Source organism: Malaclemys terrapin, chromosome 1, assembly GCF_027887155.1.
Source record: "Malaclemys terrapin pileata isolate rMalTer1 chromosome 1, rMalTer1.hap1, whole genome shotgun sequence".
Taxonomy (NCBI): domain Eukaryota; kingdom Metazoa; phylum Chordata; order Testudines; family Emydidae; genus Malaclemys; species Malaclemys terrapin.
The window spans coordinates 189691430-189710896 of record NC_071505.1 but is presented as its reverse complement, the minus strand read 5'-3'; the positions used below and the strand labels follow the sequence as shown (position 1 = coordinate 189710896).

Sequence of the window (19467 nt, the reverse complement as noted above, 5' to 3'; positions counted from 1 at the left end):
TTTGCTTTCTCTCCAAGGGGTATGAACAGTGTATTGCCAGCAGTTACGAGTTACTACACAGCTTTTTTTAAGCAAGTACACTTATTCTTAAGGTAAAAGCATTACAGAGAAAACAAAAAACAATACGTTTCTATACACATGCTGAAAGCTTACCAGGGATCACCCATGAGTCTTATGGGGCCCTAGTAGATCAAGTCCTTCCATCCCTTCTGCGAGGATTGCCTCCCCCACCTTGGAGAGAAATCCATTTTCTGGATCAGGAAAAAGGCCCCAAGTCAGTTTAAATGCAGCATTTTTAGAACAAATTCCCTTTCTTTGCCTTTTTAGTCTCTGGAAACCCAGTATGAACCAGTATGTGCCAACCACGCTAGGGGAAGGTACCGCTCTGGAGGTGTTTACAATGTGAGTGAGTCACTTTAATTAAGGCTACGTTTCAGTCACGAGTATTTTTAGTAAAAGTCATGGACAGGTCACGGGAAGTAATCAAAATTCACAGCCCATGACCGGTCCATGACTTTTAATGTATACCCCTAACTAAAACTTGGGCCGTGGGGGGGGGGGGGGGGGAGAAGGGTGGTCCCAGGACCCCCGCTGGTGCTGGGGGGGGGCAGGGAGATGGTTGGTGGCAGCATGCAGCCCGGGACCCCCACTGGTGCTGGACACAGGGAGGAGCAGCACCGCATGGCCCGGGATCCCCCTCTTGGCTCTGTGTGTCCCTGCAGCTCCTAGGGGGAGGGGCAACCAGTGGCTCCACGCGCTGCTCCCACCACAAGCACCAGCTCTACAGCTGCCATTGGCCAGGAACCACAGCCGATGGGAGCTGCAGAGGCAGCACCCGCAGGCATAGGCAGTGCACAAAACCCCTAGGTCCCTCCACCTAGGAGCTGTAGGGATATGCCAGTGGGGGAGCCAGGGAGCCCCACCCCAGGTAAGTGCCACCCCGCACCGCAACCATCTGACCCAGCCCTGAGCCCCCTCCCACACACCCAAACTGCTACCACCCCAGGGGCTGCCAGGAAGCCCCTGAGCCAGCACCGGCCACAGCAGAAGTCACGGAATCCGTGATTTCCGTGACAGACATGCAGACTTAACTTTAATCACTATTTTAGTTTCTGAAGGAGCTTTGGTAGCCATCCCCTCTGGAATAGAGCACAATCATACATCCAATCCATGGCCCAAAGTAATATTGTCTAAAATTGATATACGTTTCCCCAAAGATACTGCATACCATTGCAGTATCTGCCAGAGAGTATTCTTCAGATAAATGAAGCCGAGCATTGTGGAAGTAGTTTCAGGGAAAGTTCCCTATGAGCAACACTGGAGGCAAGCACTAGTTACTCACTGGGGAGAATAACTCAGAGGCAGAAGGGCTAGATTAGTGGAAACACAAGCCTCCCTCACAGAAGCCAGGATGCTCTAGTGTGAGATGAGAACACACACAAAGACCTTGACTTTTCCATCAGTTAGGAGGTTCTACAGGAAATGAGGGTGAAAGAAAGGTGTTTAATAAATTTGAAACATATTAGCTGTAGGTTATGGAAGAGGGAACACCCAAAGAGGCCAGAGAACATCTTCACAGGTATCTCAGCAGTGTGAATGGCCTAGTATGCAGGTAAGATAGTAGCTCCTTGTCAGACCCCTTCCACCAATCTCCCTTCTGGTTGTAATAAGAGGAGGCCCTAAGACATAAAACCTTGGTATCAGAGGCCCGGTATGAGGCCTGAGGCCTGAACTGAAGTAATGATCAAGACATTGCTAATATAAAGCAAAGGTAGGCTGTGAGCCAGACGCAGGCCCTGCTCACGGAAGTTGGCAAGAGCATGTAAGCACTAATAAGATGAACATATGCCAGGATGGCACCCACACATAACAAGGAACAGGCAGACCCAGCCTAAAGACAGTATAGAAAGGACAATAGGATGGATAGGTAAATGAAAGAACAATACAATGGATAGCTGATGAATAGACAATACGATGAATACAGTATGATGGATAGACTTATTTGTTCAAATCTATCAGCATCATGAGAAAGGCAACACGCTAATGCATAGAGGAGCTGTACCTCAGTGCGTTCAATGATGCGAAACCTGTTTGTACCTGTGTATAAGAATGCATCCCTGAGTGGACATCTTTGTCTGGCCTAGGGGGTAATGGCAAATTCCACCACTGACTGAGCCGGTCCATTGTCAGGGGGCAAATATTCATATAAGGTCCTGTAGAGTCTGTGGGAAACTATTACTGTGCTTTGTTTGACAATAAACCTGACACCGTTGTGGTGCTCTGCTCTATTCAATGATGATAGCAGTCGGCTGCACGTATGTGTGTTCTCCCTGTGTGCTGTCCCAGCTCTACACAGATAGCTGACACTCAGATCTCGAGCAAACCGCCCAATGACCACAGACTCTAATAAGGTAGGAAGGCACCCAGCATACCGGGTATCTGATACCAAGGGTTTATGTCTCAGGGCCTCATCTTACTACACTGGTCATTAGGTACATTTGGTATATGAACTGAAAGTTTTATCCCTCAACTACTAGCCTAATGACTAAGCCTTTTATAATGGGAGGAACCAGATGAGTGTGGCATAGAGCCAGCAATGTCTGATTTAAGCCAGTTGAGGATTTCTCCTGTAGGGAATCTTCAACTGCCCAGCTAAGACAGCTTTAAGACCCCACTAGTTAGTGAAAAGTTTGATTATTTTTTTAACTCTGCCCATGCTGTTCCACAAAAATAAGTAGTCTTGCTTCTAGAAAAAAAGTTCATTTTCCAACAAGCCACTAGCAGCATTTATACAGCTACAAAACAACAAGACAGAAACAAGAATTCTTAAAATCATGATGTGGTTCTCCAAGAAGCAACCTACAAAGTTCTCTAGGGTGTATAGTTTCATTTTGTTTAACATCAGGAGCAAAAGAAAATGCTGCAAGGTCTAAACAGGTCAGTGGATGTTTCTTGACTTTGTCATTAAATGGCTTCAAATGCCACAAAAAGCAGTCTCTGGTCCAACAATTTAAATTAATAGTTTTCACACACAAATGTCAGCTACAGTCTTACATTTTTCTTTTAAATTTAAGTTTGTTATTTCAATTGGACAATGAAAACTGAAAAAAAAAAATCAAGCTAGAAAAGGGAATATATAATTTAAAACAATTTGTTAAGTATTCAACCAGCAGAGTTCTTTTGAATTTCTGCAAAAACTTTCCCCACAGTACTTAAAATGTTTCTGTTGGGATTCATTCTGTTCTTTCTAGTTCAATAGGCAAACAGATTTGCAATTTGAGGAGGCTGAATAGTACAAACAAAGGGTCTGGCATTAAATTGAATATTGCATTTTAAAAAGGGACAACTTGAACACACACAGCTGAAAAACATTTCTGATAACTGGAAAGAGTTTGCAGGTTTTTCCCCCCTAGTTTACTTTGTGCATTGGAAAGCACTGTGAGAAAAGTGTGTACAAACTTTTCTTTCTTCTTGAAAAGGGCCTTATGAACATCAAGAGTGGATCAGATTTTTTTTTTTTTTAAAGAGGAATTTAAATAGTATGTCTGAAGTCTTTAAAGGCTTTAGCAAAAACTGGACTTTAATATACTAAAATCTAACTAGCTGTTTCTGTTTTGTTAATAAATTAATCAAACTTCCCCTAAGTTGATATATAAGAAAAAATATTAAAAAGTTACGGTATCTTTTATCCTGAGAGGTTCAAGAGTGCTTTAAAATGTATTTCTATGGCAGTAATCCCTAGAAGTCTCAGTCATGGACCAGGGCCTCACTGAGGTAGGCAATGAACAAAGAATGAAAGACAGTCCTTAAACTTTTGATTTGTAAAAATCTTTAGGACAACAAGAGAAAACATGGATACAGACAGAGGGAGCACAATGAAACAGCGTAACTGTATTGGTCAGCATAATGGCAGTCATCTCAACAAATCAGCTGAGAAGTATTTTGCAGGCATCAGACCAAAGGAGAGTAAATGAATTTTAACCACATCTCTTCCGCTTAAAATAGAATCCAGACAGTTCAGCTAAAAGTTCAGCTTACTCACTGTTACCAATGTAGAAGTTTATATAGCATCTAAATACAGTGTTTAAGTCCCTGATCCTGCAATGATCTCTCCACAGGTGGACACATCCACTGGCACATATCTCAATGACTTCAGGCTCTACATGGGGCAAGCACACATCCATCCAGAGTAGCTTGCAGGATCAGGGATTAACACAGCAAATTAATCTAAACACTGTTTAATATAATTGACTAGGTAATTCAATAATTTTTTTCTATTTTTTATGCAGAATAGGATACTACGAGAATGACCTATAAAAATTTATCTTTAGGATGTTACAAACCACCCTATTTTAATAAATTTATACACTAAATACAGTCTACATCTGAAACTTGTATATTTCAAATTGTACGCAAGAATATTCTAGCCCCAACTGCTAGTCAAAGTATTTCACTACCACTTAAATCTTGTTACATTTGCTACTATTACTTATTCTAAAAGGCTTTGATTAAAAGAGATGAAGAAGCAATATAAAAATTTGAGTTGACTGTTGCATGAAATCTCTGCAGATTCTATCATTCATCATTTAATATACAAACACTAAGGCTCCAGAACTAAGCGTCACACTTGAAAAAAAAGCGCTATTATTTATGAAGCAAGAGATTTTTGGGGGGTAGGGGCAAAGAGTGTTCATTAGGATCCAATTCTCTTTCATTTTCATGTTTTCTAAGTGGATTTTTCTGTTGTTGTGCCTGACAATGGGACTATAAGATCAAGAGTACATTATGTAACAAGTTAGTGGAAGAGGATAAATCATGGATTATTGGTCATTATAGCAAGAGATGCAGCAAACACTGTAGTTGAGTTTGCATGAGAATTTCCATCCTAAACACATTCATAGTTGCTGTTTGCTTTCCAAAGTGATCATCATGGAGGTCAAGATTTTCTAGGTTTCATCTCTGCTCCGAGTTTTTTTTTTTTTTTAAATTTGAACAAAAACTTCTCAGCTGTTTATATACAATATTAGTGGCAGAATAAGGGAGAGAGAAAAATCCAATTAGACATTCCCGTTATAAAGACAATTAAGACTTTTGAAAGACCTCTACAGCTGAAGCAGCCATGGATAGTAAGCTAGGCTCGATATAGAAATAGCCCTGGTTGATAAAGTGTTTGTGTTCCAGCAAAAATTGGTTTTGACCTTTGAAAGTCATCTATACAGCTCAGTTTGTGCAACTACTTTGATAAGCTTCTGAAGTGTGCACCTAGGAAAGGCTGTTCTGTGCTGTATGGATGTAATTAGCTTCCTAGTAAACTGCCTCTTTCTCTGGGTACCTAAGGAGGAACATAAAAGAAAAAATGAAGTACATGACAGCTGTCAATTAATACACCTTGCAGAGAAGGTAGTTTATCTAAAAACTAAGTCAATGAAAACCGTATTAGCTTCCATTCCTGCATGCATGGGTATTTAGGTTTTAACGCCTTTATTATTGTATTTGAGAAATAGCATAACAATATAAGACAATCATAATGCATATGAATAATGGGTCATGCATATGCAACCTCAGCATTGTAATTTTCTGATTTCTGAGTGCTTAACTGAGGGACCTATAATTCCATCATAAAACAAATATAGGTTCTGAATTATCCAACATGACTTGCACAGGGATGTTTCTTACATTGCCCCCAGGATCTCATTAGGAATGTAGTAGTTTGAGTCATTTGTGTATTTATTATGTTTATTGACAAACCAATTATCTGAAAGTGTAGCAAAACTAGTACTCCTTTTGAGAAGTCAATTGTGGTTCAGTATGAAGAAGGGTTAGCGTACTTCTACTTAAGAGAAGAGTTTAACCTGATCTGATCGCAAAGCCAGACTAAAAACAGCATTTGTTTCTGGGGTTCCTAAACTCAACTATAATGGTCAGTTCAAAAATTTCTGCTGTCAGTTCTGCTGATAAGTTAGAAATCTGTTTTCTGCATTAATTCACATCTTTATCTTGATAAACCCTTTAATTAAAGCTAATGTTAAAAAGTTGTATAATACACAGGTTAAGAAAAGAGTGTCTATACATCTGAGTATAGTGCTTATATTATCCACAAATACAAAGTTTGTTTTAAAAGTCATACAATCCATATAGTGCATAATCAGCAATAACCCAAATTTTGGTGTCTATAATTTTAACAGTACAGTTTAGATATTAGAATCCGAATACTTGGGTACATCACTCATGAAAAGTTGTGCAGAGAGTTTGTTGTGGAAAGCAAAATATATTAATAAGTGAAGACTGTCCCCCAGTAATACAGAATTTAGAGTAGGTTGTCTATTTAGAAAATACAATCCATCAGAGAAGTATTTCAGTTACTTTCTCAACTGTGCTTCTCATCTATACGGCTTCAGTTCTAAACCAGAATGTTTATTTTTGTCCTTTAAGTCTCAACAATCCTGTTTGGGGAGGTCAGTGGGAGGTTAATGAAAATTAAAAAAAAAAAAAAAAAAAAAGATTTAGATGTCCCCAACACAACAACACTTAAATATTTACACAAATCCAACACTCCAGACAATCCTGTGCAATTTAATCCAACTGCTTCTTTCAGAAAATGCCAGGACCAGAATCACAGATGTTAAAAACTGCAGTGAACTGACAAAGCTGTGTCACAAAGCCCACACAATACGAGGTTATAGGATGTCTGGCTCTAGCCAGAAATTTATACCAGCAAACTGTAACCAGTTAATGAACTCCACTTTTGTTGTTTTGTGTCTCCAACAGAATAAGCTAGGAGTGATTTATTTAAAGAAAATATATCTGTTGAAAATATTACCAAAATTATATAGTCTGTCAAATAGGTCAGACTCACTGTTGTAATTTTATCATGAGACATTTTAAGAGTATGCTCTTTCTGCATATAGAAAGTAATGAATTAAGGAACGCACCATTCTGTGGCTTGAATCCAGGCCTCCTGCTTATTCGTCTCGCATATGAACAGCTAATACTCAAAGTGTATATCTAGATGGAGCCTAGCAGAAGTTTGTTTAAAACAGAAAACACTAGCTTATAATTTTGCTTCTTTTATTACTTACAGCAAACCAGATGAAGAGGAGACCAAAACTAAAGATTAGCTTCAGTTTAATAGTTTCTCAGTGAAGTTAATACAATGTTTATCTAGAATATTAATGCACAGAGCTATGACAGAACACACCTTAAACACAAGAGTCATTCTGAAGTACCTGCACTGACGTAAATTTCAAACAGTGAATTACCAAGACATTCAATTAAAATTACAAATGTACACAGGTTTTTTAATGCAAGCTTAGTACACTTACAGAAAGTTAGCAGCAAACAAGATTTCCAGGGGAAAGGAAAAGAATTCAGTAAAGACACTAGCACTAATTAAGTCAACCATCCCAGAGACAGCACATTGAATAAAGGGACATGTTACTTCCATAAGTAAATGTACTTATGACATTTTATAATAGAAAACCAACTTGAGAATGCACCATTTCACGGAGTTTTTCCTACAGTTTTGCTGCTAACCACCATGTGTTTGCCCATCCTCTCCTCTCTCTTAATGTCCCTAATTACGCAATTCATGTACTGTTGGGTTCAGGAAAAAAATCCTCATTTGAGGACTAATTTATATCCTAAATGATTATGTTTAATAGCTCTTGAGGCTGTAGTAGCTATTTAAAGATTTTTTTTCATCATCTATTCATTGGCACTTCTGAGATGTGTACAACTATACTGAGTGTCTCGTTAACATTAATTAATTCTCACAACATCCCAGTGGGATAGGGAAGCATTATCCCCATTTTACAGATTGGGAAAACAGTAGCACAATAAAGTTAAGCAACATTTCCAAGATCACACAGGTAGCTTATGACAGAATTTTAAATAAAACCTGATTCCTAGTCCTATACTTTAGTAGCATATCAGAAAAGATAGCTCTGCTACTTACATAACAATACCACATCACCTTTGGAAAAAAAAAAAAAAATGAAATGTCAGACATAAGAACAGCCGTCCCAGGTCAGACCAAAGGTCCATCTAGCCCAGTATCCTGTCTGCCAACACTGGCCAATGCCAGGTGCCCCAGAGGGAGTGAACCTAACAGGCAATGATCAAGTGATCTCTCTCCTGCCATCCATCTCCATCCTCCGACAAACAGAGGCTAGGGACACCATTCCTTACCCACTTGCATTAAAGGCCACTAGTAATTTCTGAATCCTACATTAAACATGAATAAATTTTTTACTCTAACACAAAGCTTCCCCGTAATGACAGAAGAACACAAAGACTTCTGAACAAGCCTTCAGACAGCAAGTACCAATGGGAAAAATTCTCCCCTCAGATCTACAGAGAATCTCAATTCTGATATTCCAGGCATGTAAGGAGATTAAACTATTCAAGTCAAAATCTGCTGTACAGATCTCAAAAGGAGAACTTGTCCCCCCATGATGAAACTGTGGGAGAGCATAAAACTCATTAGTAATAAAATCTTTCCTCTAGGAAATGACATGGAACCTTCTCCCTCACCCCTCTACATATACAGAATTTTAATTTCCAGCCATTTTTTCTTCCATATAGATAAAGAACATTTTTATGTTGATTAAGAGGCTAGTATAGACACTTTTGGATGCGCATACAAATGCTAATAAAAGTTTCATTACCAGAAGATAAAAACCTTTATAAATCAACAAACAATGCACCCTGCCACTAGAGTATACACACACACTTTCCTAAACATGAATTCCTACACAGAAACACTATCTATGGCCTGATCCTGCAAACACTTATGCACATGACTTTACATGTAGGAACATCTCCACTGAACTGGATGGAGCTTACATGTCTAAGCATAGGATCAGGAACTGTGTGCACCATACAATACTTATTGTGCAAGAAGGTGAATCATCAAATTAAATATTGTAGATTAACATTTGTGATTGGTGACTCAGAAGCCACTTGATATCTCTACATAGACTTGCCATGCAACAAAAAAAGTTTGGCTTAGGCTTGCCACAGTCTTAAATTTGTATTTTAAAAAGCATCAGCATACTATTTTGAAGCATTGGTTTTTGGTACTGCATACTGCAAGACAGAATGTAATGAAGTACTGTATTATCAGCTGTTATAAACACACTGGATTTCTAGTCACCTATTGTTGCCAGCCACTTTCATGTTGTGGAGAAAAAAAAAAAGATACCATGTAAAACCTTTTAAAAGTTCAGCAGCTTTTTTCAGTACAATAATCAAATACTCAAACTCTCTGGCAGTTTACCATTTCAACAGCAACATATAATGAAGTAATATTTCAAATCACAATAGGCTTCATGTCTGATGAGCACAAGTTTTGCAAATCCAGGTCAATCCCTGTCATACTGACCACCTCTCTCTCTACATGATGGACCCAAATACACCTAATGAACAAGTCTATCTGTTTACAGTTTGTTCTGTTAAATGAACATCTCCATATAACTTTTAAAGCTCTGTACCTTCTTTAACAGACTGCTGTGTGAACTCTATATTCATAGTTGAAGTAAGTCCCTATGATGATCTTCTCTGAATTCCTTTGTGCTGTTGCTGGCATTTTAACGGATTTTGGTATTTTTAATTATGCAAAGTAAATTTCTGTACATCCTTACTTCTCTAGTGAATATTCTGCAGAAACTGAATAAGTTAGAATCTGCAATTCCACTGGCAAAGATAACTACAGCCACAAGAGCTATTAAACATAATCATTTAGGATATAAATTAGTCCTCAAATGAGGATTTTTTCCTGAACCCAACAGTACATGAATTGCGTAATTAGGGACATTAAGAGAGAGGAGAGGAAATGCCATTTATTTAGGCCATGTCTGCACTGCCACTTGGGCAAAACTTATGTCACTCAGGGATGTGAAAAAAACACACCCCTGATACACATAGCATAAGCACTCACGTGCACAGCACTATGTCAGCGGGAGAGCTTTTCTCAACATAGCTACTGCCACTCTTGGTTTTATTATGTCGAGGGAAGAGCTCTCTCCTGTCAGCATAAAGTGGCTACAAAAGTGATTTTACAGCAGTGCAACTGCATCAATACAGCTGTACCACTGTAAATTCACTAGTGTAGATACAGTCTTTGCCTAGTAGATCAAATGTGGCAAGAGACAGGATACTTACTACAAACCATTTCTGAAATGGTAACTTTTGTGTTCCTAAACCTTAAGACTGTGTTCTGTAGAACAATTACTAAGAATTCTCAAGAAAACGTAACATTAAAAGAGATCTTATCTTGAATTAAAGTATTAGGATACTGTAAAGGGAACAGAGGAACTGAAAGAATTAAGTTTGATTTCTGAAGCAATATGTGGAAAGAGCTGCTTGCCTAACTCAAAAAGCCTGGGCATAATACCCAGCAGAAATTGTTAATCTGTGCGAAGGTGACCCTGGGGTCATGCTATTCCTCTCCCCAACAGGACCCTGAAATTGAGGGGGGCTGTTTGCTTTTGAACTGGAAAAAAGAATTTAGCAGTTGCTTCACTAGTCTGTGAATACTGCTGATCTATAAAAAACAAACTTGTAAGAAAAAAAAATAAGCTGAAGTTGTTCTTAATGTGAAAACACTAGCAAAACATATTTCACACACTAGCAAACCACTTTTGTTCCTTATTTATTATGCAGAGCTTCCAAGAATATTAAATATTTGTATTTTTTCCCCCCACATCTAAGGCAGAACTAGAACATTGGTAGGCACACTTCAACAATTCACCTAAAACGATGCAGATGTTGCCCTTTAAATATTAAAAATAATATTTCAAATACAATTTGAAACATTCATCCCTTACAAATGGTACTCAAAGAACTGGCAAGAGAGAAAGAATAAGAGAAAAAAACAAGGAAAATACCTAACAACCACTTTAATGAATACTTCACTGCTACTTCTAAAATACTGCCGGTGCTATTACTAAACAGCATTTACTAAACAATACTCTATGTTAGTAATCTACTAACGTGTTTCTGACTATATTATCCAAGTTCATAGAAGCTAATCTGTTTCCTAAATAGCAAAAGCATTCCTTTCAATAAAAGGAGCAGCTGATACAGAACAAAAGACGTCCACAGGAAATGTTATCTATAAAGTTGTCTCCTAATCCAAGACAAATAGACGTGAAGGAACAGGAAAACGACCATGTACTAGTAAGTTTCTTTTTCCTGAGCCTCTGACAACATCCCCTTGTTCGATTGGTTGTGTGCCCTTTTCAAGCTACAAGGGATGGCATTCCTCCTTCACTTAACACCATCGAACTGTGTGCGTTGAGGGGGCAGGAAGCAAACGGGGGCGGGGGAAGGAGAGGCAAGAGGAAGGAAAGAAACAGAGATCCAAAATCCAATAATCATTACTAAGGCATTACAGGGCACTACACTGCCTCCAGGCTGCAATAGTATCCTCCCTTTCTCTATGTCATGTATGGAGATTCCTAGACATTACAGACAGACATGCATACAGATCCTTTCTAAGGGCGATGGCTTTGATTTATGTCCACAAGACCAGAAACAAGCAGGGTATATCAGACACCAGGGAGGTGTCTCCCAATGCCCTCCATTGCATCTGCTCGCTTTCCCCACAAAAACGCAACTCCAAATAAACGAATAAAAGCAAGATTTTAAGAACTATATTAAGATATTTTAACAGACCTGACGAATTACCCCAGGCGCCGCAACACCCACCGAAACGTTGTCTCTCTGCGCCAGACAGACCCATTCACACCAGCCCGGCACAGGAACGCCTGCCCCGGCGGCGGCTGCAGGGCCCCCCGCGCCCGCAGCATAAGCCCAGCTCACCCAGGGTCTCCCCGCTCACCCTCGCCGGGAGCCAGGTGTGCGTGTCACCGGCACACCCCAGAGACAGCGGCCAACCCCGGCCCCGGAGCGCCCCCCGCGCACACCCCATCCCCGGAGCCACACACGGACCTGGGCGCTTCCCGACACGTTCGCTCCCGGGGCCAGCCCCGCTCCGGCTCCCAGCCCCGCCGACAGCGCCGGGCTGCTCCTGGGGGCCGGGGGCGGCAGGGCAGCTCCGCTGGGGGGCGGAGGGGCCGGGCGGGGAGCGCAGACAGGCGAGGGCGGGGGGGGGGGCAGTAGAAGGGGCCGGCCAGGGGCGCACGGACAGACAGAGCGGGAAGAGGTCGGACACACCGACAGACAGAGCCGGGCGGGGGGAGGCAGGAGCCGGGTCCCCCCCGTGTGCCCCGCTCGCTCTCTCCTTGCCAGGGTGACCCTTCGCCGGGCCCCGGCCGCGCCGCGCCCCCCCTCACCTCATATCTGTGCGGGCCGGGGGGCCCTGGTCAGATCCACAGCGAAGGCGGGGGGCGGTGGAGGAGCCGGAGCGGCCACCGCCTCCGCGATACACACCATCCCCTCCCGCTGCCTCCTGAGCCACCCTTGGGGGGGGGGGAGCGTGTCACCCTCGCTCTCACAGCCACCGTACTACCGCGCAACCAACCTACTCCCTTCGCCTCCCACCCACGGCACACCCCAGTTACAACCCGCCCCTCTCAGAAGATTGACGCAAATACTAACCAATCGTAATACGAAGATTGACACCGAGACAAAGGCTACCCGTAGCGTATAGGGCAGAGCAACCAATCATAAATACCCCCCGCACTATCAGGTTAGTGTGTACAGGACACAGGGTTGTATGACCTCCCCCCTACTAACAGGGCTAGTGGGGATCCCTCTTTTTGTTTCGTGGGTAAATTAGGGGACCAATCAGACGCGCTCCCAGGGGAGAGGAGGTGGGGCCAAGAGTGGGCGGGGCGCTGTCGGTTTGCATGAACGGAACCCTAAGAGGCGGCACTGGGCTTTAATCCGCAGATATGTCCCCGCGCTCGCGCTGCAGTGCCAGCACCTTCGAGCAGCAAACCGACAACTGAGGAGGGCCCGCGTTTCATGCTGGGAGTTGTAGTCCGATCGGAGCCGCAAGGCCTGCTGGGAGTAGTGGTCTCGCGGATGCTGCCTAGGTGCTTTGGGTACGGCTCGCGGCGTGGCCCCACCCCGTTCACCTAGAGTGACCAATCGCGAGTCTCTCCTGCTGACCAGTCGCGGAGCGTCCGCGGAAGCTAGGGTCAGAGCGCGGGGCCTGCACAGCGGTCCTTGCAGGAGCTGGAGAGGGGGCTGCGGAGGTGAGAGCGACGGAAGTCACTCACGATTTGCTATGGCAACCGGGGTCTGCCTCGGGCCCGGGGGTCGCTGCCCCAGGCGGGGAGTGAGATCCGGCCCTGTCTGTGCCACCCCCCCCCCCGCGGCGCCAGCCCCGCAACGCCATTAACCCCCCCTGCGGCGCCAGCCCGTCCCCTGCTCTCGCTCGCCTCCTTGTTTTGTTGAGACCCGGCATCGCCCCACCACGTTCAAAAATCATGACTCGGACCCGCCCCCCCCCCCCCCATCAGGGGATTTGCTTAACCCTCCCCCCCCCCCCCCCCACCGCAGCTCTAGACCCCAACAAACACCAGGGGGGTTCCGGGTCGTCAGATTCCCTGTTTTCAGGCTTTCCTGAGGGCTGCGAGCAGTGGTAAATTTACTTTAAAAAAAACGGAGGCTGAGATTCTGCTATAACCCCGTGATTCCAGGAGCTGGGGCTTTAAGAAAGACACCAAGTGTCACTAGAGCTGCAACACTGGACGAGTGGTGTCCCTTAAACCAGGAAACACAACACCACTGACAATCCAATTTTAATAATAAAGGTAACCTAACACTGAAATTGGTATGTTTTGACAGTATTTATCATTAAATCATTGCACTGACTAAGGGCCTTATCTTGGGAATACTAATACACTTAAATAACTGTACATGTGAGGAGTCCCATTGAGTTCAATGCTTTTTTTACTTGCGTGAAGATATGTGTGTGATTTCACTGGGGCTCTGCACAAGCGCAGCAGAATTCCTGTTTACAATGAATTGTGGAATTGGGGCAGTTGTGTATAGTTTGAAAAAAAAATGTGCTTATCATAAATAATTCTTCCAAACATGAGAAGGTCTTTCCCTCTGACATATAGGATCCAGTCTGTGCAAGAGATAAACAAATCTTTGTCCTATGTTTCTCTCCTCCTTTCCACTCAAGACAACACATTTCACCAAAAGAATGAGAAAACTTTCACCTGTTCAATCAAGGTAAAAGGTATTTCAGCGCATCCACACTATGAAAAAGGTTGTGGTTAGATCAGTTAACACACACTGACCTCACTTCAACCCATATTTCTAGTATAGGCAAGCTTGATGTTTTCAAAACTTGCACTAGAACTGTTGTTCTGTACATTGTATTTGTACGAGTTAAAAACTGATCCTGCACTCATTGAATTCAGTAGCAAACTTACCATTTTACCATTAACTTCATTGGGAGCAGGGTTATTTTCTAATCTTCCTGTGTATCTTAAACGTTTGCTCTAGATGAACAAAGATGCTTAAAGTCTTTGCTACTAAATCAATTTACAAGTGCTACATATATTACAATTTGGTTATTTTAGATTCCTCTGTATGCTCTTTCAGGACACTATGAAGGCTCTGTATTGTCAGCAGAATTCAGCTGGAGAGGAAATTGCGTTTGTCTTCCAGGAAAGGGTGAGTTCAGATTACAGAAGAACTGTTAATCATGTGCTGAGAGAAGGGAATATGTTCCTGTGTGGATCAATTATTAAACATCTTTCATCTGTTTTACTTTCTCACGGCTATGTTCTCATATCTGCATGTAAAACGATCCAAGTGTCAAAATGAAACTATTTATCTTAGATAAGAATCGTCAATCTACTGCATTGGGTTAGTAGTGGTGAACCATATTAGCTGAGGCACCTGGACAGAGGGATGTGGTGGGGAAGGATGGTTGTAGTGTAAATAAAAATTAAAAAAGCAACTAATAACATATATACTATTTTGCTTCTATGTTATTTGTCTGCTTGTCCTTTTAGATTTTAAGCTCTTCAGAATGTGGGCTATCTCTGTATGTGTTTGTACAGCACCTACTACTGTAGAGTCCTGGTCCTGACTGGGGTCTTTAAACACTATTATAATTAAATAATCATTTTAAAAAGTAAAACTTCTGTGGGAAAGGAAAGACAGTCTCTATCTAAACATACCACCACCTAGTGAGGATATCTTGGGGGAGCACAGAGGGATGTCAGGTGCCAGTGGTGGATTAGCCACTGGGCTGATGGGGCCTGTTCCTGGGGCCCTGGAAAAAAATTGCCACCGAGTGATGGAAGCCTGGAGCCCCTGAGCCTCGACCTCACTCCCCGACAGCAGTGCAAGGTGGGTGTGGCAGGGGAAGCCCCCAGAAACCCCCTGGATCCCAACCTTGGCGGAAGCCGCAGGGCGGCAGAGGAAGCCCCCAGCACCCCCGACTCTGTCCCCGGCAGAAGCTGTAGGGCAGCGGGGAATCCCCCGGTCCCGACCCCACTCTCTGACAGAAGTGCAGGGCAGGTGGGGTGGGAGAAGCCCCAGTGCCCTGACCCTGGTCCCCTGCAGAAGCGTGGGGGGTGGCAGGGGAAGCCCCAGCACCCAGACCCCCCGCTGTGGCCCAGGACTGGAGGAGCTCTCGCTACCTGTCATGACCTCAGGGCTGAGGGAGCTCTCACTTCCCACTGCGGCTCCAGGGACAGAGCTGCTCTGGTCTTGAGGACCCAGTGGGGGGACCAGAAGGGAGCAAACATGTTGGGAGGCCGCAGTGAGGGGGAGGCAGAATGGGGGTGAGTCCATGGGTGGAACGGGACCGTGCCCGGGGAATGGACAGAAAGGGGTGAGGCCATGGCCAGGACTGCAGGCGGAAGGGACGGAATGAGTGAGGAGGGGCCCGCCACTTGCTCTGGCCCAGGGCCCCAGGAAACCTTAATTCACCCCTGGTCAGGAGCCTCAAGAGAGGTAGCATGGATGAAAGTGGAGGTACCTTTATGGAGATAACAGGCCACCATTGGCCTTCACCCATGATCTTGTTGTCTCCAAATAATGAATGAGGAGGAAGAGCGCCAGGATCAGCCTCCCCACAGAGGCACACACCACCTTATCTGTTTCTTGTTCTTATGAGAGAGTGGTATGTTTTCTAAATCTCTATAAAAACTACATTGTTTGTATTGGGGTAGTGACCCCATTGGGCTAGGTACACCTAACTGAAAGACCCTGCCCCAAAAGTTTACAGGCTAAGTTTAGTATATTTTTAAATATAAATTTGCTTTATTTGGAAACCCTTTGGCTTCAGAAAAAGTTATGATTGTTTAATTGAGTTAGAGTATCTTTTTTGAACAGTCTCGTGGCTTAGCAGTGGCTCTCTGCACATCAAAGAGGGAGAACCCGGTTTGGTTGTTGAGCTGGCATCTTCCTCCCCCAGATTAGCAAAAAGCCTTGCAATTTGGAGCTGTGGGATTTTCTTGAGTAACTAAGCAAGAGCCAGAGAAAGTTCAGCTCAGTCTTCCTCAGAAAAAAAGTTTTTGGTCAGTCTAATGGATAAGCCCAGGGGAAAAATTAAAGCAAAGAACATTTTAAGGAAAATCTAAACACACTAGTGCAGGGATCGGCAACCTTTGGCATGTGGCCCATCAGGGAAATCCGCTGGTGGGCCGGGACAGTTCGTTTACCTGTAACATCCGCAGGTTCAGCTGATCACAGCTCCCACTGGCTGCGGTTCACTGTTCCAGGCCAATGGGAGCTGCAGGAAGCGGTGGCCAGCACATCCCTCTGCCCACAGCGAACCACGGCCAGTGGGAGCTGCAATCAGCCGAACCTGCGGATGCTGCAGGCAAACAAACTGTCCTGGCCCGCCAGCGGATTTCCTTGATGGGCCACGTGCCACAATCCCTGCTCTAGTGAAATCCTAGGCCTAATGAAGTCAATGGCAAAACTCCTGTTGACTTCAATGGGACCAGAATTTCACTTCCAATCTGAGGTGCTAAGGAGGACATCCTGGGTGGAATGTGATGGGAGGGGATGGACCTTTTAAACAACTGAACTTTTCCTGTTGTAATACATGGTGACTATCCTTTGTGAAGCCTAAAATTGTAATCCTTACTCGTGCAGATAATTCTTTTGACTTTAGTTGGGCTACTTGCATGTGACTACTCTCATGGTTAAGTGTGGCAGGACTGGGCTAACACTTGAGTCTTAAAAAATTCTAGTCTTAAGATTCTCCCCATTTACTTCAAAATTGTTCCATTTTGCTTGCTTTTTCTTTAGCTTACATTAGACAGATGTAAAGGAATAGCATGCAGGTTTGTAAAGTTATCTGGCAAAAGAAAACTTATATTTTTTTCCTGTTATCTCAGTAGTGAGATTTAGTAAGGTATTTAATGTTCTTGTGTTTGTTCATAACACAAAAGTACACTCAAAAGTAAAATCTGATGATATACATTATGTAAATCCATTATGGCCTGCAGTTTCCTATTTTCCTTTGATGTGACATACTTTTCCTGACTTTTTTGAACTCTTTTATAGTCAGGATATTGGACTCATTGCATATAAATGTTCCCAAGATCTTGTGATCATCCTGTTAGCACATTCTTGTTGTGTTACAGACAATAATGTCTGTAAATTTGTCCTAGGAAAATCTTCCTGTTACAAGAGACAATGATGTGAAAATACAGGTTAAAGCCTGTGCTCTGAGCTGGACAGATATAAAGGTACATATTTAACTTTTATAAGGACATAGAAAAAGTAAATTCCCCATCTGCAAACTATAGGCCAGATGCTCAGCTGATGTAATGGTACTGTGCTGATTTACACTAGCTGAGGATGTGGCCATATTATTTTATTTCATTGTTGTGGTTGATCTGCTTAAGGTGTGTATAAGGTACCTGTAATTTGGCCCCTAATTTTTTGGGAGAGATCAACTTGTCAGTTCTGAATTGTATAAAGCAGTGTTTCCCAAACTTGGGACGCCGCTTGTTTAGGGAAAGCCCCTGGTGGGCCGGGTTGGTTTGTTTACCTGCTGTGTCCGCAGTTCCGGCCGATCACGGCTCCCACTGGCCGCGGTTTGCTGCTCCAGGCCAATGGGAGCTGCTAGAAGTGGCGGCCAGTACGTCCCTTGGCCCACGCCACTTGCAGCAGCTCCCATTGGCCTGGAGTGGCGAACCGCAGCCAGTGGGAGTCGCGATCAGCTGAACCTGCGGGCACAGCAGGTAAACAAACAGTCCCGTCCCGTCAGGGACTTTCCCTAAACAAGTGGCGTCCCAAATTTGGGAAACACTGGTATAAAGTAATAAAATCATACCTTGTCTTCTGGGTGATGATTCTGTACGCCTTTAGGTGATCTGACAGCTATAATGACCGTTAGTTGGATTAGGTCCTATATACAAAGCAATATACAAACAATGACAATGGAGGTTGGATCAGGCTCACAAACAATAATAATAATGATGTAACCCGAATGTGAAAAATCTTACTAAAGACCCAAATAGCAGCCTAAATTAATATAATTTGGTTTTTGTTCATATACATGCTCTGCTGTTGTTAAATATGTTGGCTATACATCTGTAGTTTTAGACATTTTAACTAATTTAAATGGGAACAAACTTTAATATAGTTTTTTTTATTTTTTTAAATGAGGAATGCAGCATTTTTATTTTAATGATGTTTGGATCAAAGACCAGATTTTCATCTTTAAGAAACAGAGTGCTTTACTCTCTTTACGGCCCCTAATTTATGAACATAGGCAATAATTACGTCTTGTCAGGAAAGTTCTAACCATTAATGTGATTTAGCTTTTATCAGAACTGAAGATGAAGAAAGAATTTCTACCTGTTGGGAGGGAAATTGCTGGAGTGGTATTGGAGGGTGAGTCGAATAATATACCATGTGATCATCTTTGGGGGAGAAAAAATTAAATGGCCACTCATTTAAGACCACTAAAAATTGTCTGAATTGTACAGCCTTAGTGCCCAGAGCTAATATTCACTTTGGTTATATGTTATTTTTGACAAACTATTAATGGTATAATATAGTAAAAATTAAAAATACTTAGACTGAAATGTAAAACCTGCAAATCAGTTTAAGGGTAAACTTTACAGTAGAATTTAAGAATATCTTTGCAATGTTGTAACTGACATTTGTAAAAGTGTTTGTTGCAATGACTGAGGCTTGGTCTACACATAAGTTTTAATTGGCAGAGCTGTGTTGGTCAGGAATGTGGAAAACCCACACTGCTACTGACCTACCTATGCTGATAAAATCCCTAGTGCAGACGCACCTATGTCTGCTGAAGATGGCTTCTGTTGACATTGCTAATGTCATTTGGAGAAGTGATGTTCCTACACTGACAGGAGTTTTTCTGACTGTGTTGGCTGTGTCTACAATAGGGCATTACTCAGCATAGCTATGCTGGCATAGGCTTCATAGCGTAGACCTATCCTAAGGCCTGGTCAACATAGCTATGTTGGTCAGGCATGTGGAAAAAAAACCCACCCGTGTCTGACATAGCTGTGTCGACCTAACCTCTGCTGTAGAAACAGC

General features: G+C 42.9%; 2 protein-coding genes across 17 annotated transcripts in view; one reads left to right on the top strand and one right to left on the bottom strand.

Annotated features, from left to right (window-relative positions):
* The window catches only part of ITSN1 (intersectin 1), a 209889-nt gene extending 197481 nt beyond the window's left edge, over nucleotides 1-12408 (bottom strand). For all 8 annotated transcript variants that reach the window (XM_054048532.1, XM_054048525.1, XM_054048540.1 and 5 more), the window contains exon 1: nucleotides 12297-12408. The gene's annotated coding sequence lies outside the window, so the exon portion shown is untranslated. The remainder of the gene's footprint in view (nucleotides 1-12296) is intronic.
* Nucleotides 12409-12757: 349 nt separating this feature from the next.
* The window catches only part of CRYZL1 (crystallin zeta like 1), a 31969-nt gene continuing 25259 nt past the window's right edge, over nucleotides 12758-19467 (top strand). Inside the window, exons 1-6 of one of the 9 annotated variants that reach the window (XM_054048493.1) lie at nucleotides 12758-13010; nucleotides 13611-13724; nucleotides 14037-14151; nucleotides 14527-14598; nucleotides 17562-17639; nucleotides 18720-18792. In XM_054048493.1, coding sequence (XP_053904468.1) covers nucleotides 14533-14598; nucleotides 17562-17639; nucleotides 18720-18792 — 217 coding nt within the window. In that variant the 5' untranslated portion in view covers nucleotides 12758-13010; nucleotides 13611-13724; nucleotides 14037-14151; nucleotides 14527-14532. The other 8 variants (XM_054048492.1, XM_054048490.1, XM_054048502.1 and 5 more) reach the window with 8 other exon arrangements.